A 17,113-nucleotide genomic window follows, 5' to 3' on the forward strand; every position below is an offset into this window, starting at 1 on the left:
CATTAACACCAACCCTATTACCCCACTTTCAACCACCACAAGGCAAAGAGCAAGGCAAAGCACCAGATTTGGTGCATCTTATGAATGAGCCATTTCTGAGGTAGCTGGGTGTTGATGTTGGTAGCCTGATGGGGTGGGGCAACATGTCTGGCCACTTCCGAGACTATTAATATCAACCCACAGCTGTCTGTTTAGCCTTTGCTTGTTTATTTTATAGGGAGACCCAACGTCATTTTTTTTTCTGGGGTCCTCTGTAAATTCACTAGGAAAGGCAAAACAAATTGCTGTGAGCTCTTGTTATTAGCCTGGGAACCTTTTGGAATACTGGCCCCTTTTCCCAGATTGTGAACATCATTCCCTAGCCATGGGCTTTCCCTCTGTCGGTTATCAAAATTGTAGGAGAGCCCACGCCATTTTTTAACTTAATTCTTTATTTTGCACAACAGGGACACAGTGGGTGCTGAATACAACTTCCATCATTGTCAACCAAGACCAGTGCGACCAGGAGACAATGATGAGAGCTGCCTTCAGCGGCCGGTCAGCGCCTGAGAACAGCGTGAACTGTACCACTTCTTCCCAGGCACTGGTACACGTCACTCGGATGGCACACGGATGTGACACACGGACAGCAAATGGTCACACGGATGTCACATATGTACATACAGATGGCACACGGACACGGACCATGGATGTCACCAGTACTGTTTTTTCCTGTGGAGGAATCACCAGTATGTGTGAAGGAGGCCTCACTCTGAAGCTGTGTGCCCACAATTAGTTGTTGGTGAGTTTTTGACAATACATATTTTCTTGGAATCTAAAATGCAGTGTCTTCCAGCAAGGAGGATGAAATTTATAGAAATGTCAGGCCCAATGTTCCTTTTTTTAACTCAGCATAAACTGACCTGTGGGTCGTGTTTTAAAGTTGCAACATGCCAATTTCTCTTGCGGTTACGCTGAGCTTCATGTGCAGAATTTTCCCATAGACTTGCATTAGATGTGAAAAATTCACAAGTAAAAACTGCACATGCGTTTATGGTGCATTTCAATATAATCTGCTCATGACTATATCAATAAAGTCAAAACTACCGTAAATACCAGGAAGTGTAAAAAAATCTAAGCAGCTTTATTTAAAACTTGACAGCAAAAAGAAAAAATAGTGAAACATCAGAATTGCTGTTTTTCAAATTGTCATACGTATATCGAAAATGGTATCAATAAAAATGCCTGCTCGCAAAAAACAAGCCCATACAACTCCATCGGTCCTGACACAGCCAGACAATTAAAGTTTTTTGGAGGAATATTATGAATTCTGCCTTGAAAATTCCATAAACCAGTACTTTTATAACACTTGTGGATCTAGACACAAAATATCTGTGCTGGATTTTACATCTCATTTTTGGGGTCAAACCTGTTCAAATCTCATCTACGTGGCTGGTACTAGAATAATAAACAAATATAAATAATCTGTGATGGACCCTAACAGTTTATGCAGCTTTATAGCGTGAGATGTTTTGTGATAAATATTTTGTTCTAGAGCTTTTCTTCGATTTTACAGCAGACTTTCTAACTTTAATCATGTTCCCTTAAGATTTTGAAATCTTTTCATCTATTCGGTATTCAGAATGGTTAAGTCTGTAATATTGGCTTTTGACCATGACATGAAACTAATCTACTTTCTTGGTATAATTTGAATGAAAATGATGACATTATTATTCCGTTATGGCTTCAATCTACATCCTGATGAGTCATATAATCACACTGATGATGCGCGGACAGATTTGCTGCCGGTTAGCGCTCCAGATGTTTGGGTACACCTTTCTGTTAGACACTTGTCACCTCCCTGGTTAATAGCACCATGCACTGCAATATGTCACAGCAAAAGCTCCAGCTATAATCTCTCGTTTTTGCTGTCAGCACAAAAGCACAACGATCCCGTGGCAGCACATCGCGAGGAATACTATATGAGCCGCGTAATGTGCGACTCACATCCACACTTTACAATTTGCTTTCATTCATTAAATTGTTCCCCTCAGCCAGGATTAGACTTATTCATAATACACATACATCTTTGAAGAATACCTTTATTAAAGGATGCCCGAGTGTGGCCTTTTTTATGGCAACGCCAAATGCTAGGATGCAATTTTTTTCCACTTTACTTGGGTTTTTGTATTTAAGTTTTGATTTTTTCTTTTAACAAAATCACAGCATGCTCTAGGCATTGCAATTTATTTTTATCTATGAATTTGTGATGTTTTTCTCCCACCGACCACTGTAAATAATTCTTGTGTTATTAGGCTACGTTCCCACCCATGATGAGCTTTTGGTGACTTTGATGTCATAGATTTTCTGCACTTGTTAACCCATTAACCCCTGGGGCATTTTCCTTTTTTTTGCGTTTTCATATTTCGCTCCCCTTCTTCCCAGAGCCATTATTTTTTTTATTTTTTTGTCAAAATGGCCATGTGAGGGCTTGCTTTTTTGCGGGACAGGTTGTACTTTTCAGCGACACCATTGGTTTTAACATATCATGTACTGGAAAACGGAAACAAATTCCAAGTGTGGTTAAATTCCCCAAAAAAGTACAATTCCACAGTAGTTTTTTTTTTTTAACCATGTTCGCTAAATGCTGAAACTGATGATTCTCCAGGTCATTATGAGTTCACAGACACCAAACATGTAAAGGTTCTTTTTTTATTTAAGGGGTGAAAAAAAATCCCAAATTTGTTAAAAAAAAGCTCCATTTCCAAGACCTGTAGCATCTCCATTTTTCATGATCTTCGGTTAGGTGAGGGCTTATTCTTTGCGCGGAAAGCTGATGTTTTCATTGATACCATTTTGGTGTACATAGAATCTTTTGATCACCCGTTATTACATTTTATTTCAACGTAGTAGTGACCAAAAAAAAGGTAATTCTGGCGTTTTTAATTTTTTTCTCATTATGCCGTTTAGCGATTGGGTTAATCTTTTTTTATATTGACAGATCGGGTGATTCTGAATGCAGCCCTCACATGACAGAAAAATTAAAAAGTTATGGGTCTGGGAAGAAGGGGTGCAAAAAACGAAAACCTAAAACCAAAAACCACCTCCAGTCATGAAGGGGTTAAATAAGCCTGGCACTGACAATATCATTCTATGGCACTACATCTGCTCTAAGACCATGTTACTCAGAAGCTTGAAGAACAGTAATTATGCTGCTGTCTCCCATTTTGAACAACTGCAGTATTTTAGGTCACGGAGGTACCTTGCTGTTCGGTAGAAGGGGCACATTGTATATCTGAGATTTCTCAGAAGTGGAAGTTTGCTTCCAGAAAGTCTTAAGAAATGCTGAAAAGGTCCTGGGGTGAAGCATCTATTATACTAACCTACTGTCTTCTAAAATGTACCTGAGAGATCTGCCAGAATAATTACCTTTCTTGTGCCGTGGTTATAAAACTGCATTGTGCCCCTCGGCAAAGCCCAAGTTTGACTACAAATACGAGATTTCTGCCAGTTCCCTTATACACAATCGCTATAATCGAAATTACTTTTCAAGTGTTTCAAAGGTTATGTGTCCATTTTATTCAAGACCTGTGCGGCAACGGTAACAAAGTGAATTTACTTTCAGAAAGTCTGTTTCCAATTGTACTCAAAAGCTGCATCACCTCCAATGAGGTCATTAATTGAGGCATCACATAGAAATGACCTCCAGGAAATGAATATCCACCGAATTATCATCTATACTTTTATTTACAAAAACTTTTTTCTGTTTGAGAAGGATAATAATAACTAATAATCTTTATTTTTACATAGCGCTAACATATTCCCAGCGCTTTACAGTTTGCACACATTATTATCGCTGTCCCCGATGGGGCTCACAATCTACATTCCCTATCAGTATGTCTATGGAGTGTGAGAGGAAACCGGAGTACCCGGAGGAAACCCACGCAAACATGGGGAGAACATACAAACTCCTTGCAGATGTTGTCCAAGGTGGGATTAGAACCCAGGACCCCAGCACTGGATCTTCAGGAAAATTGCTATTGATGGTAGAAACTCCATCTGTTGCTGACACGGTAATAGACCCTGAGCAGTTTGCAAAAGAAGAGTGGTCCAAAATTCCAGTTGAGTGGCCAAAGAAGCTTGTGAATGGTTATAGGAAGCGACTGATTACAGTTATTTATTCCAAAGGGTGTGCAACCAAATATTAGGTTGAGGATGCCAACAATTTTGTGCATCCCATTTATTTTTTGTAAAATAATGTCCAATTTACTTTTTTTTCTTCTGGTTTTTGTAGTTTTTGTGTAGTTCCAATAATACATAAAGGAAATACACATATGTATAACAAAACATGGGTAATCACAACCATTTTCTGGGAAAAACACTTCATTTTCTGGAACAATTTCAAGAATGCCAACAATTTCCGCCATGACTGTGTGTGCAGCGATCACTAATGGGTTTGGGAAACACTCGCTTGGCTGCGATAATCTGGCACACGGGAACGATTTTTCACTTAAAACATTCTATGGGGTTTATTTTCTCCATAAACAATAGAAAAATGAACATGAACAAAAGGTAAACAGTTTTACATCAGACAGATGAATCCTCAATGTCCATAGTAGAGCTCCGCTCTCTCAGGCCTGTGGGCTAACAGGCTGTGCCATGTCCAGCACGCAGGCTCTATAGCCTAAACACAGTCTCTCACTGACCCCGGTGAGCATAATATGGATTCCTGTCCGTTACCTGTCGGTGTCGGCCACACAGGTTCCCGGATGCCTCTTATCCTCAGAGGTATCCCATAAACACAGTCTCTCACTGACCCTGGTCAGCATAATATGGATTCCTGACCGTTACCTGTCGGTGTCGGCCACACAAGTTCCCGGATGCCTCTTATCCTCAGAGGTATCCCATAAACACAGTCTCTCACTGACCCTGGTCAGCATAATATGGATTCCTGTCCATTACCTGTTGGTGTCGGCCACACAGGTTCCCGGATGCCTCTTATCCTCAGAGGTATCCCATAAACACAGTCTCTCACTGACCCTGGTCAGCATAATATGGATTCCTGACCATTACCTGCTGGTGTCGGCCACACAGGTTCCCGGATGCCTCTTATCCTCAGAGGTATCCCATAAACACAGTCTCTCACTGACCCTGGTCAGCATAATATGGATTCCTGACCATTACCTGTCGGTGTCGGCCACACAGGTTCCCGGATGCCTCTTATCCTCAGAGGTATCCCATAAACACAGTCTCTCACTGACCCTGGTCAGCATAATATGGATTCCTGACCGTTACCTGTTGGTGTCGGCCACACAGGTTCCCGGATGCCTCTTATCCTCAGAGGTATCGAATAAACACAGTCTCTCGCTGACCCTGGTCAGCATAATATGGATTCCTGTCCATTACCTGTTGGTGTCGGCCACACAGGTTCCCGGATGCCTCTTATCATCAGAGGTATCCCATAAACACAGTCTCTCACTGACCCTGGTCAGCATAATATGGATTCCTGACCGTTACCTGTCGGTGTCGGCCACACAGGTTCCTGGATGCCTCTTATCCTCAGAGGTATCGAATAAACACAGTCTCTCACTGACTCTGGTCAGCATAATATGGATTCCTGTCCATTACCTGTTGGTGTCGGCCACACAGGTTCCCGAATGCCTCTTATCCTCAGAGGTATCCCATAAACACAGTCTCTCACTGACCCTGGTCAGCATAATATGGATTCCTGACCATTACCTGTTGGTGTCGGCCACACAGGTTCCCGGATGCCTCTTATCCTCAGAGGTATCCCATAAACACAGTCTCTCACTGACCCTGGTCAGCATAATATGGATTCCTGACCGTTACCTGTCGGTGTCGGCCACACAGGTTCCTGGATGCCTCTTATCCTCAGAGGTATCGAATAAACACAGTCTCTCACTGACTCTGGTCAGCATAATATGGATTCCTGTCCATTACCTGTTGGTGTCGGCCACACAGGTTCCCGAATGCCTCTTATCCTCAGAGGTATCCCATAAACACAGTCTCTCACTGACCCTGGTCAGCATAATATGGATTCCTGACCATTACCTGTTGGTGTCGGCCACACAGGTTCCCGGATGCCTCTTATCCTCAGAGGTATCGAATAAACACAGTCTCTCACTGACCCTGGTCAGCATAATATGGATTCCTGTCCATTACCTGTTGGTGTCGGCCACACAGGTTCCTGGATGCCTCTTATCCTCAGAGGTATCGAATAAACACAGTCTCTCACTGACCCTGGTCAGCATAATATGGATTCCTGTCCGTTACCTGCTGGTGTCGGCCACACAGGTTCCCGGATGCCTCTTATCCTCAGAGGTATCCCATAAACACAGTCTCTCACTGACCCTGGTCAGCATAATATGGATTCCTGACCATTACCTGTTGGTGTCGGCCACACAGGTTCCCGGATGCCTCTTATCCTCAGAGGTATCGAATAAACACAGTCTCTCACTGACCCTGGTCAGCATAATATGGATTCCTGTCCGTTACCTGCTGGTGTCGGCCACACAGGTTCCCGGATGCCTCTTATCCTCAGAGGTATCGAATAAACACAGTCTCTCACTGACCCTGGTCAGCATAATATGGATTCCTGACCGTTACCTGTTGGTGTCGGCCACACAGGTTCCCGGATGCCTCTTATCCTCAGAGGTATCCCATAAACACAGTCTCTCACTGACCCTGGTCAGCATAATATGGATTCCTGTCCATTACCTGTTGGTGTCGGCCACACAGGTTCCCGAATGCCTCTTATCCTCAGAGGTATCCCATAAACACAGTCTCTCACTGACCCTGGTCAGCATAATATGGATTCCTGACCATTACCTGTTGGTGTCGGCCACACAGGTTCCCGAATGCCTCTTATCCTTAGAGGTATCGAATAAACACAGTCTCTCACTGACCCTGGTCAGCATAATATGGATTCCTGTCCATTACCTGTTGGTGTCGGCCACACAGGTTCCCGAATGCCTCTTATCCTCAGAGGTATCCCATAAACACAGTCTCTCACTGACCCTGGTCAGCATAATATGGATTCCTGACCATTACCTGTTGGTGTCGGCCACACAGGTTCCCGAATGCCTCTTAGCCTCAGAGGTATCGAATAAACACAGTCTCTCATTGACCCTGGTCAGTATCACTCACGGTTATCAGACCGTCCACTCCGGAGGTATCTCACAGACCTCCTTCCTCTGGCTCAGACTAGCTGGCACTCCTTCCCCAGGCTGTGCAATGTCTAGCAAGCAAGCAGGTTTGGTCTAAAGCCACACACTTAGGAACACTTCATCTTCACTGCACACAGACCACTCTGTAGTGTCCAGCCTGGACACATGGAAAATCTGTCCATGCTGACAGACTCCCAAATACTCTCCTCACCCATGTGCCAAACAAACCTCCATTACATAGGTGTAGCCACACCCAAGTACCTATCACACGGCTAGTCAGGTTATTGTGACATCACTGCAGGTCCTCAAACAGACAACCACACACAGGCCTCATCTTGGGTGCTCTGACACATCCCCTTGGGTGGGTATGTAGGTGACTGGACCCACCCAACTCTCCAAGTCACCTGGAAGCCTCCCAATGTAAAGCAAATCCTACAGCAGTAGATCTGCTGAGCAAAACACGCCCAGGCTTCCATCACAGGGCCACCCACCTCTGTAATACATAACGGCCATTCATCACGACACCGGTCAGTGTCTCACCATCACAGTTATGCCTCCAAGTGTATCCTGAGGGGTCCTGTAACAGGGGTCACCGCATCACAATTATATATATATATATATACATATATTTTATATATATGTATAATATATATATATATATATATATACAGTGGGGCAAAAAAGTATTTAGTCAGTCAGCAATAGTGCAAGTTCCACCACTTAAAAAGATGAGAGAAGTCTGTAATGTACATCATAGGTAGACCTCAACTATGGGAGACAAACTGAGAAAAAAAAAATCCAGAAAATCACATTGTCTGTTTTTTTAACATTTTATTTGCATATTATGGTGGAAAATAAGTATTTGGTCAGAAACAAAATTTCATCTCAATACTTTGTAATATATCCTTTGTTGGCAATGACAGAGGTCAAACGTTTTCTGTAAGTCTTCACAAGGTTGCCACACACTGTTGTTGGTATGTTGGCCCATTCCTCCATGCAGATCTCCTCTAGAGCAGTGATGTTTTTGGCTTTTCGCTTGGCAACACGGACTTTCAACTCCTTCCAAAGGTTTTCTATAGGGTTGAGATCTGGAGACTGGCTAGGCCACTCCAGGACCTTGAAATGCTTCTTACGAAGCCACTCCTTCGTTGCCCTGGCGGTGTGCTTTGGATCATTGTCATGTTGAAAGACCCAGCCACGTTTCATCTTCAATGCCCTTGCTGATGGAAGGAGGTTTGCACTCAAAATCTCACGATACATGGCCCCATTCATTCTTTCATGTACCCGGATCAGTCGTCCTGGCCCCTTTGCAGAGAAACAGCCCCAAAGCATGATGTTTCCACCACCATGCTTTACAGTAGGTATGGTGTTTGATGGATGCAACTCAGTATTCTTTTTCCTCCAAACACGACAAGTTGTGTTTCTACCAAACAGTTCCAGTTTGGTTTCATCAGACCATAGGACATTCTCCCAAAACTCCTCTGGATCATCCAAATGCTCTCTAGCAAACTTCAGACGGGCCCGGACATGTACTGGCTTAAGCAGTGGGACACGTCTGGCACTGCAGGATCTGAGTCCATGGTGGCGTAGTGTGTTACTTATGGTAGGCCTTGTTACATTGGTCCCAGCTCTCTGCAGTTCATTCACTAGGTCCCCCCGCGTGGTTCTGGGATGTTTGCTCACCGTTCTTGTGATCATTCTGACCCCACGGGGTGGGATTTTGCGTGGAGCCCCAGATCGAGGGAGATTATCAGTGGTCTTGTATGTCTTCCATTTTCTAATTATTGCTCCCACTGTTGATTTCTTCACTCCAAGCTGGTTGGCTATTGCAGATTCAGTCTTCCCAGCCTGGTGCAGGGCTACAATTTTGTTTCTGGTGTCCTTTGACAGCTCTTTGGTCTTCACCATAGTGGAGTTTGGAGTCAGACTGTTTGAGGGTGTGCACAAGTGTCTTTTTATACTGATAACAAGTTTAAACAGGTGCCATTACTACAGGTAATGAGTGGAGGAAAGAGGAGACTCTTAAAGAAGAAGTTACAGGTCTGTGAGAGCCAGAAATCTTGATTGTTTGTTTCTGATCAAATACTTATTTTCCACCATGATATGCAAATAAAATGTTAAAAAAACAGACAATGTGATTTTCTGGATTTTTTTTTCTCAGTTTGTCTCCCATAGTTGAGGTCTACCTATGATGTAAATTACAGACGCCTCTCATCTTTTTAAGTGGTGGAACTTGCACTATTGCTGACTGACTAAATACTTTTTTGCCCCACTGTATATATATATACACAAACACATACATATGGGCTGTGTAAACATTTTCAGACATTGACACCACTGCATCATTGTCCACATGATGAAGGCTCGTGAGTATGATGAATGAGCTATATATATATATATATGAATATATATAGCTTTAGACATGAGTGAAGTAATTTCACCGAGGGGTTATGTTACTGTTATCATCAAAAATGTTGAGCTGAGCATGAAAGGCTTTTACCTTGGAAACAAAAGCAATGGAAATCTGGATCCATAATGCCAAATGCACTATGAGCACCAATCTATACATTAAAAAGAGCTGCTTGTTGAATACAGTGCAGTAGAATATCTGACAATTTCAATGCGTGAGCCTATAAAATGCCTAGTTACATGTGGTACACAATTTCATCCACATGGTGGCAGTAGCAAGACAACGTTCTATTTTGTCTTTTTTGCTTTGGTTCAGTGAGCCTTGTGTATCGTGTGACAGGTACAGACTGGATCGTCATATCCCTCGGATATTAATTACACTTTATTTCCACATTTATTTTAGTCTACTTTTTCAAAGAAGAAATATTTAGATATACTGGTAAATGTATATGTTTTAGTATGTACCGTAGGTAAAGGATTTAGCAAGTTTTATGTGAAACACTAATAAAAGAATTTTGAAGCTATTGGTAATTGAAAAGCTGCTCATGTATTGCACATCACAACTGCCTTTAACACCTTCCTGGCCAGACAAATTTAGTATTTTACAGACACATTGGAAAACCATAGTAAATCACTATGATTATAAGTCATACGTGTCTATAGCCCATTATTCTGATATGAAGACATCAGCTCAATTCACTGGAAACTGTAAAATGATGATAATTGCAGTTATAATAATCTGTGTAAAGTTCTTCAGTTTTTATTGGGAATTTATGTGACATGCCAACACCAAGTAGCAAGTAGTATTTGTGACTTCAAAGGAAATAATACATGGTTTTCGAATTATTTTAACAATATAAATCTGAAAATTGAGATTTGCATTTGTATTCATGGATGGAGACGTTTTCAAGTCTTGTCACAGATTCTCAATGGTCTGGACTGTGACTGGGCCATTCACACACATTAATATGCTTTCATCTAAATAGGATGATGCACACCTCATAGGATGATGCTTCCACCACCATGCTTGACAATAGGGATGGTGTTTTCAGGGTGATGTGCAGTGTTAGCTTACCATCCCACATAGCGCTTTGAATTTAGCCAAAAAAGTTCTACTTTGGTCTCAAATGACCAGATCACATGCCAGCTGTGTTGCCTATATGAAGGTGCACTCTTCAGATGAGACCTATAACTTTTTGAGCTAAATGCAAAGAGCTATGTCTGGCGGAAAATTATCACTGCACTGTAAGGGTGTGACTGGGACTGTCTTATACTGCAAAATTGGATCCGGACGCATGCCCCCATGGGGCCATAGACTGTAATGGTGATGGCAGAGAGAAATGTGCTCTCTGCCATGCACTTTTTTTTGTGAGTGTACGCCTACAGGAGTTGGCCACTCAAATGCAGTCTACTATGTCTGATTGTCCACCTCCTGTAGACGTACACTCATTGCACGGCATAGCGCACCTTCACTCTCCTGTCACCATTACAGTCTATGGCCCATTGGCGCATACACCTGGAGTCCTGATCCTGTTTTGTGGGGGATTTCGGACATATGCCCCAACCGGGACACAGAACACAATGTGAAAGCACCTATTCGTGCATAAGGGAGAGCAGGAAGTCTGGAGAAGAAGCAGTGGGTTGTGGGAAATGTCATTTACAGAGGTCTCGTGGGCAGCATTGAAGGACCACCCACTGTACACCGAGAAGGAGCCAGAAGAAACCAGGCAGTGACAGCTGATGACTTGGCTGCATTATTTAGGAAAGGTTAGTACACTGCGGAGAGTTTCATACGATACCAGATTCTGGGATAACCCCTTTAATAAATTCACTCCAATATGATTTTTTTTTCCTCCAAATGCCATCCCATCAGGCATCTTGTACTATTTCTCTAAATACTGCTGTAACTTGGCATTCGCTAATTTTTGTTTGCATAAATTATAAATGACGAGTGCGTGCACCAAGCCAAGCGAGAGGAACGTCTTATCAGCTTTCCAATATGAGAAATGTATGAAGTGCTGGGTGACCTTTGAAAATGGCAGTATAAGCAACATCATTTTAAATGGCATCTTTAAAAAAAATAGATTACAGAGTTATTTTTTCACACTTATAAAACGGTTGAAACTGAAATAATAAAAAACATAATTATTGGCAAATTATTGTCAAAAATGCTAAACAGCACAAACCCAAATAAAAAAGGCTAGGAAATTGCATCTTTTTGAAGTGTGTTTTATATATCTCTACGGCTTTACTGGAAAGTTCTTTTTTTCACTAGTAAAAAACACTTTAGAAAGTGCTTGAAGAAGCGTCGGGAGACCCGTGCCCAATCCGTGCTTGGACCGATTTTGACCGGATGTGTGCATGAGCCCTTACAAAGTAACAGCAATTGGGAAGTTTGTAGACAGATGTAATGGTTTTGCAAGGATAAGCAATATGCCCTTGGATAGTTATAGCCCTAATTCATTAATTCAATTTTTAAGTCAATTTCCCTTTTTGTCTAATAGTATTACTTGCAGTTTTTACTACCAAATTCATCACAATTTGGGTATGCAAATCATGAATTTGGCACACAGTCAAAAATTGGATTTTTTTTTCCTGTCTAGAACTGCTTTTGCGAAAGGTTGCAAAAATTGTGTCAAAATTTTGGCATACTTGAAAATACCAAAAACACAAGGTTTTTAAATACATCAGATAGGGATTATATACATTAGATAGGACTGCTCTATTATGGGTATACCTTGACGATTGGTGGAGAAGCTTAATATACATTTTTTTGCAAAAAACGTATTAACTAAATACCCTGTATTTTTTTCATTTTTTGACTAGCACTTGCTTATTTACTGTGACTTCTTTACAACAGAGTATTTTTTGACTTCGCTGTGCTCTTTTTGTGTCTTCATACTCGAAAATACACCAGGAGTGAATAGAATAAAATTGCACCAAAGTTTGTAACTTAAAAAAAAAAATCACAATTGATTAATCCTGCAAAAACATCTGGAGTCATTAAACAACAAACAAAATAAAGAAGAAACGAATTTAAAAAAACGCAGTCGAGCTCAAATAAAATAGACTTAATAGAGGAGCAAATAAAATGATGAATTGGTTGCAAGCAAAAAAAGATGCAAAACACACAAAACTAGAAAAAAACAGGCACAAAATCGATGATGAAGCGGGGTCAAAGTGTTTGTAGAATAAGCAATTTGAATACCCAGTCTTTGTAAACTCACTTTTTGAGAAGAGGCCGTGATGAGGAGGGGGAGATGATTTTTCTTTATGACTATATATGACATTACAGGGATAAAACACAAATGCAATGTAGTCATGATATACATGGGTGTAAAATTACAAATAATCTGTGATCCCAGAAGTGTCGACTAACTAAAAATCTCCAGTTTAAGACTGGCAAGTAGCTATGATTGAAATTTGGCTAAGGGTCCAGGGAAGGTTAAGTAACCTTAGAAGCGGCCGCCAATATCTACAGTGACGATACTGTTGTGTTTAATATCCTGTCATGCTGTTTTATGAAGAAGAGAACAGGATGGAAATGACAATCAGTAAAGCAAAACCCCGGGGGCCAAGGAGCATCTGGCTCTTTTCTAACGTCACACTGTGACATTAGTTATCATTCACTGAAGAACTGATCTTCCAGCGCGTTTATCACACATGGGTTATTTCGGGATATGAAAAATAATATTCAATCTAAAAATGGCTTCATTGAGTGATGATACTAGAAAACGAAAATGTGTCCTGATAAAGCAGTCAGTGTAGATTTAACATCTCCTAACATGACACCACCGTCATACCACGATACAAAAAACTGCAAAGTTGACACCGAACCTCGACCTTCCAGGGTTTGCACTGTGTTGAAATGTAATAGCCCCATTTCAGGTGAATTTTTCTAATAAGTTGTCATGCTTCTATACATGAGCAATAACCATGCTCCGGGAAGTCATATGACTAGCATCCTGCATTATCCCCAATGTAACCTATTCAAACGTTATCTTTAATATTCAGTTATCTGTGAAATAGTCGGTGGAGACTAACTACATGTACAGTACATAAAGACATGAGTAATTCTTCTCTCCCCATGTAGCACAGAGAAAAGCATCAGCAGCATGGAGGACAATATAAAGCAGCATGATGGTCATAATGCAGTAGTAACGAGCAGTGTAGCTCTGAATCCAGCTCCAAGATTAGATAAGCACTCACTAGATTGCAATAACATGGTCTGTGTGCCTGTACTGGTGCCTCCCCCTGCTCCTGCCTTTGTCTCCTTCCCTGTTCATAGAGTTTAGTAGGCACCTGTAATCTCAGCCCTTGGTGAAATAGTAGTGTAGCTTGTTTTAACCAGATGGATTTTATTTTAAAGGGAACCTGTCACCTGAATTTGGCGGGGCCAGTTTTTGGTCATATGGGTGGAGTTTTCAGGTGTTTGATTCACCCTTTCCTTACCCGCTGGCCGAAATATTGGATTGAACTTCATTCTCTGTCCCCCGTAGTACACGCCTGCGCAAGGCAAGATTGGTCCTGCCAAATTCAGGTGACAGGTTTCCTTCAATAGTTTTTTAGCGTGAATGATTAATCCAAAAGGCAGAGGATGGAAAGAAGTGGCTCATAAGTAGAGAAAGAAGCTTATTTCTTAGATATTAAAAAAGATTGATTTATGTAATTTTGTTGAAAACTCTTAGCCGTTCTTGTGTCCAGTTACAGTTTTGTGCATCAAGATATTTTCTGCATCATTTTATAGTTGTAGCATAGTTATGTATAGATGTTTTAGGTGGCTATGAATTTGACTTCTTAAATCCCTTCTTCATAAGGCAACCTATCTAAGGTCTATTGTAGATTTACATTGGTCCAGACCCTAGACCATGCAGCACTGCAGTGTTATGGTATACTTACATGTCCGATTTATCTAATACGACTTGCAGAAATCATTGGATGTTCTGCAAAAATTAAATTTAGGTTGTAAAGTTTCTGCAGCAAATCTGCCATAATTGAACATATCCTTCCCATCGCAGCGGCCCTCCTAATGTCATGGGATTTCAAATGATGTAGCTTCCCAACATCTGGGGAGCCACAGGTTGGAGATCACTGATGCAAACAATACACATAGCAAAACATCCATGATTTGATATGATGGCTCGGTTGAATGATTAAGTGTTTTGCAGAGAGAGCAACCTAAAAACGCCACCTTTGGCAGTGGCCTATCTTCCGAGAGAATAATATGATTTGGCATTGAAGTAACACAACCCGATTATTTGTTTCCCAACATTATTATTATTTTATTATTTATTGTCCAAATAGAGGGTTGATACTGGGACTAACCAAAAACATTATTGGTCTTACTCAGCAAAGGTACATAGTATAATCAATTTTCAATATAGAAAAGAAGAATGCGTATGCGGCAATCACCAATGTATACCAGGAAGAAGCACCTGCTTGGCGCGAAACGGCTGTTGTCCATGCTTTGAAGTGTTCCATATGCTACCATGCTGTAATTTTACTTGATTGGAAAAAAGTTTGCTGGACGTGGTGAGTGCCATGTACCCATTCTTCTTTTCTACATTATTATTATTTATCTTTAAGGCACCATTAGTTCCATGATGCTGTACATTTCAGAAGTGTTACATGCATATAACATACATAAACTAACATTCTGATAGACTGGTATAGAGGGTGAGAGGACCATGCTGTCATGGGCCTACATGTACAGGGTAATGTGAAAGGAGGCAGGAGGTTGGGGGATTGAAGCAACTCCGGTGTTAGTGAGGAGGCAGCGGGGTGATGAGATGAGTTTTCAGGTGGTGTTTCAAGGTTCAAATTGATCATGTTGAGGCACTGAATTCCAGGGGATGGGGATACTAAAGAAAAATCTTGTAGCCCATTGGATGAAGAACATAGGTCTTTTGAAGACCAGAGGCTACGTGTGGGGAAGGGTCAGGAGAATCTGAAAACCCCATACATGTCCGGTCTTCAGGTATGGACTGGGTCTGAAAATCAGCCCTGGCATTTGAAATCCCAAAGGCCCATGTTGTCCCCATCCCGATGAACCAGATGGGATATATTACTAATATTACCCTGATGGAGGACAGGAAGATTTTCAACAAGACCAATATTTCTAATGATACCTGTGGCCTGCTGGGGTGACGGAGTCAGCGACTTTGTACTCCATCACAACTCTTAACAGTATGAGTGTCTTGAGAACATTGATTCTGTTAACATAGCAGACAAGGCAGCCCATAACCAGACCGGCCCTTCTGGCATTTGCCAGAATTGCCAGATGGCTAGTCCGGCCCTGCCGGTCTTGCTGAAAACAACGGGTTCACCTGACTTTTCTCTGGTGTGTTTGGGGATCTTAATTTTACCAACATTTCTCTTTCTTCTTCCATAGTATTTCAACGTAGACCATATTTTTTCTTTAAATGGCAAATTGCTCCATTACGGGAGTGTGATCTGTGATATACAAACCATTTTACTAAGCTATTCTGTTTAACTTGTATAAAATAATGGTTTACAAAGGAGAAACTGAAAGCAAATGCTGTTGGTTGATCTACTGGTACCAGGAGACAAACTGCACTTCATGTCAATTTTACAGCAAAATGCACATCTGCTAGACTTGATACATCACCCTATACATCAAAAATACAAGGCCTATTTATGTTCCAGGCACAGAAAGTGATGCACACCTTTCTGAAAGCTGACTGCAGATGCAATTTGAGAAACAAGACACAATGATCTGTCACAAAAATGCTATCAATGCCCTTTGCCACATTTCATATGGGAGTGATATTGGCATCTGAAGGGCCGAAAGACTTTAATGTTGTTGTTTGGAGCCCTAATGTATGGTTTTATTACAGTAAAATGTCAGCTATCATTCATACAGCTCTATTTTTTCAACACAATTCGTCCTACCTTCATAAAGCCAGTCACTCAGTCCGTTAAAAATGACTCCTTCTTTCCCAGTGGAGACCAAGCGAATGGGGCGGCTGTCAGCATACATTTTGTAGAAGATGTTATTTTCAAATATAAAAATCTGGAAATAAAGAACAGAAAAGATCTTAGTGGTCAGATAGTGCGATTTATTCCAGCTAATCTACGTGAATGTGTAGAATAAATCAGACATTGCTACATTATGTTAGGAAATCGTAATAAGCCCATAGGCAGAGCTCCGCGGCTGACCTGAAGTGGATGGAGGTTGGAGGTTTCCGGGATCAGGAATGTTTTTGTATTGTAAGTTTATATCTGAATTGTTCTTTTCTATTCACTTTGTCTGTTGTAATTTCCTTAAATTGATGGGTAATTTTGGTTTAAGGTGCATATGCATACTAAAATTAGGATATGTTCACACGGGTCATATAGACCAGGGGTGTCAAACTGCATTCCTCGAGGGCTGCAAACAGGTCATGTTTTCAGGATTTCCTTGTACTGTACAGGTGATAATTTGATCACCAACTCATTATTTGTGTAGGTGATTAAATTATCACCTGTGCAGTACAAGGAAATCCTGAAAACATGTTTGCAGCCCTCGAGGAATGCAG

The 17,113-nt window shown here is 41.3% G+C and overlaps 1 protein-coding gene across 3 annotated transcripts in view; it reads right to left on the reverse strand.

The window, feature by feature from the left end:
- The window catches only part of DPP6 (dipeptidyl peptidase like 6), a 1,887,605-nt gene that overhangs the window by 121,013 nt on the left and 1,749,479 nt on the right, over nucleotides 1-17,113 (reverse strand). For all 3 annotated transcript variants that reach the window (XM_069729746.1, XM_069729744.1, XM_069729745.1), the window contains exon 8: nucleotides 16,488-16,608. In XM_069729746.1, the coding sequence (XP_069585847.1) occupies nucleotides 16,488-16,608 (121 nt within the window). The remainder of the gene's footprint in view (nucleotides 1-16,487; nucleotides 16,609-17,113) is intronic.

The sequence above is a fragment of the Ranitomeya imitator genome, chromosome 6 (assembly GCF_032444005.1).
Source record: "Ranitomeya imitator isolate aRanImi1 chromosome 6, aRanImi1.pri, whole genome shotgun sequence".
Lineage (NCBI taxonomy): Eukaryota > Metazoa > Chordata > Amphibia > Anura > Dendrobatidae > Ranitomeya > Ranitomeya imitator.